The sequence below is a fragment of the Choristoneura fumiferana genome, chromosome 18 (assembly GCF_025370935.1).
Source record: "Choristoneura fumiferana chromosome 18, NRCan_CFum_1, whole genome shotgun sequence".
In the NCBI taxonomy this organism is placed as follows: Eukaryota; Metazoa; Arthropoda; class Insecta; order Lepidoptera; family Tortricidae; genus Choristoneura; species Choristoneura fumiferana.
The window spans coordinates 2,924,828-2,935,751 of NC_133489.1; the positions used below are offsets into that span (position 1 = coordinate 2,924,828).

The 10,924-nt window shown below is 38.5% G+C and overlaps 2 protein-coding genes across 2 annotated transcripts; one reads left to right on the top strand and one right to left on the bottom strand.

The window, feature by feature from the left end:
- Positions 1-1,518: 1,518 nt before the first annotated feature.
- On the bottom strand, positions 1,519-4,336 carry LOC141438246 (uncharacterized). The gene has a single exon (XM_074102043.1). The coding sequence runs from the start codon at positions 3,850-3,852 to the stop codon at positions 3,613-3,615; it is 240 nt and encodes a 79-aa protein (XP_073958144.1). The 5' UTR covers positions 3,853-4,336; the 3' UTR covers positions 1,519-3,612.
- A 2,004-nt stretch (positions 4,337-6,340) lies between these two features.
- LOC141438236 (uncharacterized) lies at positions 6,341-10,911 on the top strand. Its single transcript, XM_074102028.1, has 3 exons — positions 6,341-6,483; positions 7,256-7,429; positions 10,256-10,911. The coding sequence occupies exons 1-3, from the start codon at positions 6,382-6,384 to the stop codon at positions 10,457-10,459; spliced, it is 480 nt and encodes a 159-aa protein (XP_073958129.1). The 5' UTR covers positions 6,341-6,381; the 3' UTR covers positions 10,460-10,911.
- Positions 10,912-10,924: the final 13 nt, after the last annotated feature.

Below are 10,924 nucleotides of genomic sequence, written 5' to 3' on the forward strand. Positions count from 1 at the left end.
CACCTTTTAAGTATTTCAACTTTAGCAATCCACTCATGTGCCTTCTATTCATGCACGCACCCGCCGCACGCACACAGATAATTTAAGGAGGATTAAGTTTTCTTTAGTCAGGGCTGCGCTGCTGTCGGTGCCGTACGTTTCGATTTTAGCTCGCTCGTCTTGCGCTCGCTTCGCGAGATGATCACCATTTACATTCCCGTACTCGTACTTACGTATTTTTTGTATTAGGTATAGTTGTAAATTAGAAGTATATAAGTGTAGTGTAATAGTTTTGTGCAAGGACACATAAAAAGATAATAGATACCTACCTATCTATAAACTTTTTTTTATTATTTATGTAATAAAAAAAAATGAATCCCTATTTCCCTTGGTCACGGCATCAAGCGTGAACGGCTGGACCGATTTCGCTAATTCTTTTTTTGTTGTTTTTGCTATTGTCAGGAAAAGGTTCTTATAAAAGAAGATTTAAAAAAAAAATAAACTATACGGGGGCGAAGCCGCGGGCAACAGCTAGTATAGTTATAGTATTATGTGTAGGTAAACATGAGTAGTATGTACCTACACAGTCGCCATCACCATTCCGGCGAATTTATAAATAATATTTTTAAATTTAGTATAATAATAATAATAATAATATAACGACATAGAATCTGTCTGGTTTCTCTAGACACAGACATAAGAAAATTTTAAGTTAACTTGCGTACTAAAAACTTGCTTTTATTTATTTTCTTGTCATACACTTGTAATTGTGTACCCACTATAAAACTGTTTTTGCGAATAGCGAATAAATTATTCTTATATTTATTCTTAAAATTACTTGCCGGTAGGTAATAAATCTAAAATAGACGTCGACAACCCTAAGCCTCCGCGCCGGTGTAGGCAGTTAAGTCTCCTAAAGGGTCGGAGTGGACTTACTTCCCTTTTACTATGTTATTAGCGTGATAAGTCCCGATTGTGGTATTAAATATAAAGGTATCTACCCACTACACCGTATCATACCATGAACGTAATAGCAACGTGTCAGGAACGAAATGTTAAGCGCATACAATTTTTTTTATCCTACTAATATTATAAATGTGAAATTTTGTGAGTGAGTGAGTGAGTATGTTTGTTACTTCTTCACGCTGAAACGGCTGGACGGATTTGGATGAAATTTGGCTAAAAGTTAGTTTATAACCTGGATTAAAACATAGAATACTTTTTATCCCGATACTCCCACGGGATAGGGATAAAATCTCTAAATAATAACCGCTAGGGTTAGAGTCATGAAGTTTGGTATGTATGTAGGTAGCTGAACATCTGGAATAAAACATAGGCTACTTTTTATCCCGATGTTCCCACGGGAACAACCGCTGGGTTTAGAGTCATGAAATTTGGCATGAGTGTATTTATTTAACGTCAATGAAAACCACGATGTAATTTTAGGGAATTCCCACGAGCATTTAATAAATTCCCGGAATTTCAATTCAACTGCTGTATCTAATGATTTACGCGTGCGAAGCCGCGGGTAAACGCTAGTTCAAGATATTTTAATAGCTGACATAATAATTATGATCAGCGAGCGAATATCGCGAACGATTTATCTGTCGCTGATAAATGACACGCGACGGCGACTGTTGGTTAGGAAACGTGCTTGTGGCATAGTCTCATACTTTTTACCCGACTGCGAAGAAGGCTCATGGTATGTGTATGATATACGGTAGAGACCTTAACACTCAAACAAACAATGTATCAATAACTACGCACAAGCAAACGCATCGTAAAGCTGGCCATGAATAACAAAACCCGCTCGGCCCATTCACATGCGTTTGCGCAAGTAACCTTTCAAGGACGGCCCGCGACCTTGAACCGGCCCACAATGTTCATTGAGACATTGACGCTGTCTCATATAGAAAGGGAATTCTACTACCGTCGAGAAGGGTTGTATTACCTATGATTTTGACGACCGGATGGCTAAGTGGTTAGAGAACCTGACTATGAAGCTTGAGGTCCTGGGTTCGAATCCCGGCCGGGGCAGATATTTGTGTGAATAACACGAATGTTTGTTCTCGGGTCTTGGGTGTTTAATATGTATTTAAGTATGTATTTATCTATATAAATATGTTTATCCGTTGCCTAGTATCCATAGTACAAGCTTTGCTTAGTTTGGGACTAGGTCAATTGGTGTCAAGTGTCCCATGATATTTATTTATTTATTTTATTTATTTATTTATGATTGGTCAATTTTGGGATTATCCGCTGTAAGTACTTAGTTCTTTTACTATGATTTACGGTCAAGGAAACTGAATCAAGTACCAGGGTAGAACCTTTGTGCTACTAATGTCATGTTCACATCCTAATACATTTGCCAAAGTAATCACAGCGAAATTGATTATGAAAAGGTTGGTATGTGTTTCAGTTTCCTTGTAGTGTGAATAATTCCGATGTTTCACGTTGCTACTCCACTCTGCCATGGTATAGGTAGTGCCACGAGAGTTGAAGTCAATGATTACACACACAGCTACATGAAGAACTTGATTGCATAAAAGGAGAATGAATTAAATTAATGAGTAATGTCAAAATACCGCTGTCATTCATGAAAAAGATTCCTCGCCCATTATTAGTGGAATGGCAGCCTAATGGACGGATTTTTTTATCCAGGATACTATCCAATTCTTCTGAGTCTCCATGGAATCATCTATGACAGCTATATTAACATGTGGCCAGTTAAGCTTCTATTATGTGTTTACCGCGAGGCACGATGTTATCAACAGTGGAAATTTTGCGTGCGTTGTAGTGGACCGACAATAATTCTTGTTTCGCTATTTTTATTGTTACCGATTGTGCATTATTTTGTGTGTAGGTACTTGTTATAAGCTATTTTTCTCCCTAAGTCAATTTAATATTTAAGTTTAGTTTTAGATGAGGGCTAAGGTTCTGGTAGAATATAAGTGGTGCAAAGCAATTCGTAACTTTGTCTCAAACCAACTGCCCTTTTTGTGTCCATTATTCTCGTAAATAGAGTTTAAATGGTTTTTCAATTGGAATCATGTTAAATATTAGGACATGTTTTTTTCCACTGGATGGCAAACGAGCAAGTGGGTCTCCTGGTGGTAAGAGATCACCACCGCCCATAGACACCTGCAACACCAGGGGGATTGCAGATGCGTTGCCAACCTAGCGGCCTAAGATGGGATGCCTCAAGTCATCACGTGCCAGTAATTTCACCGGCTGTCTTACTCTCCACGCCGAAACACAACAGTGCAAGCATGTTGCTTCACGGCAGGATTAGCGAGCAAGACGGTGGTAGCAATCCGGGCGGACCTTACCTGTGACAAAAAAATGACAAAATGACATTTTCTTTCTTTCGATCAACAATTCTGATTTTTAACGCTGTTGAGAATCAATACTTTGGCCTGTTGTACTATACGATCGTTTGACACGCTATATATTCTAAGCCCAAAGTTAATAGGAATAAAAAGTTTAATTTGTAATGCTATAATAATATCTAATTTGTACGAATATTTGAGCCAATCAAAGATTTCTTGAGCCTTCATCCACTTTATCAACTTATCATTATAACATTATATTTATTATCACTATTGCACATCACATTACATCACAACAATCACATCATTCTTCATCCAAGTCGAACCACATGGAAGTGACACTCCTCCCACGTTCGCTCCTGGCCTGTTCCTCCGTGATGATCCTAAGAACTACCACCTCCATCATGCAGAGAGCGAAGAATATCAGGAATATGGCGAAGTTAGAGCCCTGGTGGTGGAATTGGAAGGAGCTGGGGATGGGGCCCGGCGGCGGCCATGCTGCGACCCCATGGGTGAAAAGACTTGACACACTTGATAGACCCATCCTTGGTTTCACATCGCTTCTCAATGTGGTTAGCGTTTGCTGAATTTTATATTTATCTTAGATTTCCAGAATTAATTTTCTAATATTTCTTGAATGCACAGGATGCCTTACCAAAGATAGAAATACTCGTATGCTGAGCTGATTGGCAACTTTCATTAGTTGGAGAGGCACCATATGAAGAAGTATTATGCTTGTAGCCTGAGAAAATTGCTTCCTTATCCGTTGTTACTTTTGCAGTTACTCAGATGTTTTATCGTCTTTTGTTGTTTCGTTTTCTGCTGGCAATTGTTTTTAAACTGTACTCGACTGTCGATTGTTTTTTATTTCGATTCGATGTTTGTGTTCGACTCGATCTTGTTCCGTATCCGATTGACCGATATCGTTTATCGTTATCGCACGTGCATTTCGTGCGGCTGTTTATTTAGAACTACTGAGCGTTTTCAGAGTAGTTGCGCGCTCAGTTGTTGCAACCTATCTTATGAAATATGAAACGTTTGGTTAGATTCCTTCGTTGGGAAATGGTTGAAATGTGAACGCAACGCGTTTTGCGGTCAAGGACGTCGGCCAGTGATTGACCTTTGCGGATCGATCGCGTTGTTGAAGCGATTTTGTTTTGGTAAAGAAAGTAATTAATCATGTGTGTTTAAAGGGTATACATAATTAACTCGCATAATTGTTGAAAATAATAATGTTCTTACCTAACGTTTGTCAAAATGTATTGTTTGCCATTATTTTTTTGCCAGAAAAGTTATGACAATCATCACCATTATTACTTTAAAAAATTATGCGACTTTTTTGAGACTGAGTGCATAATTGAAAATAGGATTTGATCATATTAGTTCAAAAACATGACCTACTAGCTGTTGCCCGCGACTTTGTCTACGAAGAATACGTTTATCACACATCTAATTTTCGGGATATAATGTATCTGTTCCGGTCTTCTAATATAATGATGTATGCCAAATGTCATGGCATTTGGTTCGATAATTAAGGCGTGAAAGAGAAACAAACAAATTCACTTTCGCATTCATAATATCAACAAGTATTAGTATGCAGGTTCACAGATAGATGCATGCCCTCGAGGGAACCACTTTTAAAATAATAGTAAATCATGACGCGATGTTAAACCTTGTGAGCTGCGCTAACAAGCTTCAGCTACACGACATATTATTATATTAAATGTATAGATCTTTAAGACATTATTGCATTAAGAGCGTTTATACCTGCTGAGCTGGTCACGTTGCATTTTTGATAGTTTTTCTCGATTATTCCATAAAAATTTAATGAAAATTAATAATGTTGTCTGATAGAACACTTCTTAATATATGAGTTAATGTGTCTACTTCAATAATTATAGATAGACTTTTATATTTCTTAAAAACGAATTAATGTTTATGACCGGTTTTTAAAGAAAATAAAAGTCTATAACGAATAATTATTGGAGTTAGACACATTAACTTATATATTAAAAAGTGTTCTATCAGACAACATTATTAATTTTCATTCAATTTTTATGGAATAATCGAGAAAAACTAACAAAAATGCAACGTTGCCAGTTCAGCAGGTATAAACGCTCAAAGCACACACCCTTACTAGGACAATAATTGTAACACAAAAACGAAAAACGATAAATAATTTTCTATTCTATTCTATTTTATTCATAAATGATCACACACTGTAAATTTTGCTTAGGAGAGGGGCTCTGCTAACACTGGATATTTCTTGATACCTACAGATTCGTATAGATCAATCGATGCACGAGTCCGGCTCACACTTGGCCAGTTTTTAAATTTAAACCAGTGATCTTGGCGCAAGATCGACAGTCGCTTGTTTTTCCTTATTGTTAATCTCTTGAGTTGCGAAAGCAGCTCACGCGGCCCATTAGGTGGAGTTAACACGTAACGTTGGACCTTCGGAGCCTTGATTACTACGCCCAATGGAACTGCCGTGGAGAATTGGAATACACTTATTTCAATTCAAATTTAGCATACCTAGAAGTTTTTAATACGTTTATATTAGTTTCACTTATGGCTATGGTGTGTAGGTAACAGAATATTTGAGCTGGATTTTTATCCACTTCTTATTGTAGTGTTCTTGTTGGGTCTGGATAACATCGGTCTGGGGATAGCTTTGAGGTTAGGTTAGAGTAATGACGAAGCATGTTGCAGATTTACAATTTGTTTTGTTGACGAAGCCTGTTGCGGATATTATGTTGTTTAGAATGAATTAAAGGAATTATTGGGTAGTCCATCATCATCGACTTTAAATATAAAGGCGGGCACAGCTCTTTTACATCATAGTGGGACGTTTTAACAAACATACATCTAAACATACATGGGCTTCTTTTTTTATAATGAATGGCTTCTGGAAAATTTTGCCAGCTAGGTTGATCGGCTTCCTTGTTATACAAAAAAGTTTGGTAAAAAACGTCACAATAGACAACATGTCAAGACTTCAAAGTCAAGTGGGTTTTGTTAACAAACGACCACAAAAGACTTTTTGTTAGCTGTTAAAATCAGCAACATCAACATGTTTATCAACGTAGTGTACAAAGATGCGCCGGAGTTATCAACGTCCATACTTCGACGGAGTTCCTCTGAAATGGATCTGTCACTGGAGAAGACTTTGCTGGTGAACCCTAACTGCCCTGTAAACACTTTTTCCTTGTCAGAGCTGGGCTATGAGCTAGTCGATATGAGTGCGAAGGGCGATAATAGAGAGAGAGAGAGATCTCGCCGGCAGTGTGAACAGCCAGCGAACAGATTAAACGCCAAGAAGCCGAGAACACCTAACGGCTGTATGACGAAATAATGCCAGCACCAAACGTCTCTCTCAACACGACCGGCAACAGGTTCTTCTGGGTCAACGGTTGTAATAGATTTGACCAAGGACACTACTTTTGAGTCTAGATCAGTGAATTTTGAAAGTCATAATAAATTAAAAAAATATCTTAAGTTAAACAGGTTCATAAGAAGATCAAAAAGACTATATAAACAAGATCTCAGTGTTCATAAAATACAATTTTGTATAAAAATCGTATAAGTATCTTAAACGAACTAAAAACATGTAATGAAAAATTACAACACATTAGGTAGAGGTACGCTTATGTACAGACACGCCCGGGCTACGGGAAGAAATAAACCGGTTGAATGTTCCCTAAGGGACTTGACTAGCAAATACGAATTATGTCAAAATCAAATTAGCGAACACATTTTGGCCGCGAACGAGCTTGTTGAATTATGATTTATCAACTACATTATGTGCATCTCTTTTACTGACACAGGATTATCTATTGTTCTTTTCTTGAGCGAGAAAATAGTTAATAGTTAATCGTTTCTTCGAAATGTGACAAGTGCCATTGGGTCTTCTATTTTCTTCACTACGATAAAATCTTTGTTCTCAGGTGCGCATAATGCTCGAGTATATCCGCAAGAAGTGCAAGCTGGGAACCTTCACATCCTTCGACCTGTGCGACGACAGTGGTGCCCTCATGGGGCTGTTCCAACTGAAGACTTATGCCTATGCTACGGAGCAGTTCGAGCACAAGAAGACATATTACGTCATCGTCCTGAAGACGGTATTTGAATGAGCACAGAACTAGTAATAGGACAATGTCATGCAAACAAAAGCGTGAAGCGTCAACATGGCTAAAAACTATTTGCGATTGTGGTACAGTCGAGCGAGTTCATAAACTTGTAAGCGAAATTTCGATCAAAAATATCTGAACACGACTCTATTGTTAACGACGTAGAAGCGTGTTCAGATATTTTTGATCAAATGTTTGCCCACAATTTTATAAACTCGACTGTACAGTGTACTTCCTAGATGTTAGACAACATTTACCGTCATCCATCCCAGCCTATATACGTCCACTGCTGGCACAGGCCTCCTCTCAGACAAGAGGGCTTGGGCCATAGCATGTAAAGATGCAAACACAACGTATGCACGCCACACCTACAATCTTTCGCATTTAGAATAAGAATTTACGATTATCCTCACTTTGACACTCCGCAATTCTACATTGATTGAAATCAAGATTTGGTCATGGCCACGACAACGTCTAATCTAGCTTTGTATATTCGTCATCCCAGCCCGTATATGTCCCACTGCTGGGCACAGGCCTCCTCACACAATGCGAGGGCTTGGGTAGGGTCCAGTCCGGATCGGTAACTTCACACACACTATTGAATTGCTTCGCTAGCTTGTGCAGGTCTCCACACGATGTGTTCCTTCACCGTAAAGCTCGTAGTAAATTTCAAATGTGATTTCGCACATGAATTTCGAAAAACTCAGAGGTGTGAGCCGGGGTTTGCACCCACGATCCTCTTCTTGAGAAGCGATAGGTCATACCACTAGGCCACCATGGCTTTGTATATTACACAAGGTAAAAAGCTTGATAGTAAAAAAACAAAAAAAAATTATAGTAACGAAGATACAAACTCCGACATGGATTCACAGAAAAACCAGAAAAAGAGACCAGCACTGGGAATCGAACCCAGGTCCACAGCAATCCGTGCTGCGTGCTATAACCCCTACACCACTGCTGGACAGGAATCTAGACACGATTTTTTTCTTATGCATACATATCTCAGGTTGCTTATGCTACTTAAGCAGCAGCACTAGCGACATCTATGTTTCGTCGAGAGACGTCACATTCTTTCGGAACTAACCACTCACCCAGACAAGAGATGTCGCTACTAAGCAATCAAATTATGATTGGTTTTTTTGGAGTCTTTTGTATTATTTATTTCAACACCCAATTTTGTTACTTTATGGGTATCCCGTGAAACCATATCCTAAAGTTTAGGAAAAATTCGTGTCTAGGTTCCTGTCCAGCAGTGGTGTAGGGGTTATAGCACGCAGCACGGATTGCTGAGGACCGGGTTCGATATCCAATGCTGGTCTCTTTTTCTGGTTTTTCTGTGCATCCATGTCTCAGTTTGTATTTTCGATATGGTTTCACGGGATACCCGTAAAAGTAACAAGGAGTTGAAATAAAAAATACAAAAAGACTCCAAAAAAAAACAATCATAAAGTTATAGTAAGTAACTTGTTTGTAAATTTACCTTTACGGTTTAAACCGAAACATCTCGAGTGTTTAAGTGGAAATAATCGTTATGTTTAGGTAGAGTCATTCACGATGACGCGTGCCGTGGTTTTTAAAGGGCTACCCGAGGTTTTCATCGATTACTGACAAGTTTTGAATCGTATCTCCTACTTTTGCACTACAGATAGAATTATAACTCAAACGGCTATCGGTTCTCCAACCTTTAATCTCCATTTTTGTCTACCGGATTTTGAAAAAAAGGAATAATTAATTTTGTATGGTTTTTTAAAACATTGTCTGAAAAAACACTTATTTCGTATCTCTATTGACGTGAAAGATCTAACGTATACGAAATCTACATATTTGGGCTCGTCTTTGACGTCTCTAAAAACTGGTCGAGGTTTTTAATTTGAAACTAATTAACACAAAAGTTATGGCCAGAAGACCAGTTTTTTGGCCTAAAATTGTTCAACTTTGATGCCAAATATCTCGAAAACAATGAACTTTGAAGTAAATATAGGATACTATATTGCTTAAAACCGTTGTTGTTAATATAATTAGCTACAAAAAACATTAGAAAACTAAGGAATTCAGATCGAAGGTCATTGGGGCATGGGATCCCCTTAATACAATGTCATTAATGGCTAATTTTGACAAAATCACGCGTCTTCGTGGAGGGCACTAGGCATAGTAGCCTTACATGTGCAATCTGTGCTTCCTTAGAGTTATCGCTAACTGACCTAGCGCATCCTTGGCCCTAGTAATTACTATTCCAAACACGCACAACCACTAATGTTCATTTTAACAATAGTCTGTAGTTAAAATAATTTAAGTACTCGACAATTACTTGTTTTAATGTTACATGACCCTTTTGTTCGAGTACAGCCTTGGATTTACTATTGGATTTCATCTTTACATACTGCTAAAGTGAGAGTAGCGGGAAACCGGTGGATGCAAGTGGCGAGTTGTCGTTCATTGTGGCGTTCTAAGGGGGAGGCCTTTGTCCAGCAGTGGACGTCTTCGGGCTGATGATGATGATGATGATACTGCTAAGCTACCATCACTACCTGGGTATTATTTTGTGATTTATTTAGCGCGGGTTGGAAATCCAAAGACGAGGCCTTGCAAATAACCGCAGGATAATAAAAAAAAACCTGTTGGGGATAAATACTATTTGAAATTAATGTTTTTTTTGTCAAAAATTCAGTGATCCGGGATTTGATTAATAGTATACTAAGCGAGTATGTGTGTGTGTGGTTTTGTTTTGTGATTTTCTTAATTGAATGAGATTTAATGTAGGATGTAGGTAAAAATTATTTTATAATGGATTAATTAAATGGTTTTATATATATCCAGGAATCCGACAAACGCGTGTCCGTCCTGCCCCAGCTGAATCATGAGAACTTACTCTACTTGGAGCTAAAGACCAAAGTCAAGGAGTATTTGGAGGCGGGCCCCGAGAGCACATCACCACCCGGGAAGGTTCCTACGCCACCTGGGAAGGTCACGCCTCCTGGTAAGATCACACCACCGCCTGCCGCGAAGAAGGGGAAGAAGTGACTCTAGATACTACTGAGCTGTCGCGTTGTTGATTTTTGTATTCGTTTTGTAACTTAAAGTGCTTTAAATAGGTAGGTACAGTCGGCAGCACAATTATATTAACTTTTGTGGTGAGCACTAATAATGATCTAAGCACTCTTTTATTATCTTAGCAATAAGCCGTGCGTAGACCATTTTGAGCATCGTAACCGCTGCTTTCTTCTGCTGACTGTACGTGAATGCACCGTCACAGTATAAAAAAGGAGCAGTATACCGTCTCGGCAGCGTCCTTGATGTAATTACCTACGCCGGCTCCGGTACACAAACGCGCGATAGGGCTGCCTACTCTACTAACTGTCACTCTTCAGTTATGTATTTGATTTGATAATGTCACATGAAATTTAAAGTAGAGAAAGGATTAGGAGAGATTTAAAGATGGACTAAGTAGTGTTTAACAAAAATGCATTCTACGTTATTTTAATAAAC

Coding starts and splice junctions, on each gene's coding strand:
- LOC141438246 (XM_074102043.1), bottom strand. CDS start 3,852: ATGGGTCTATCAAGTGTGTCAAGTCTTTTCACCCATGGGGTCGCAGCA.
- LOC141438236 (XM_074102028.1), top strand. CDS start 6,382: ATGTTTATCAACGTAGTGTACAAAGATGCGCCGGAGTTATCAACGTCC. Junction 6,484..7,255: donor CACTGGAGAAGACTTTGCTG/GTGAACCCTAAC, acceptor CTTTGTTCTCAG/GTGCGCATAATGCTCGAGTA. Junction 7,430..10,255: donor ACGTCATCGTCCTGAAGACG/GTATTTGAATGA, acceptor ATATATATCCAG/GAATCCGACAAACGCGTGTC.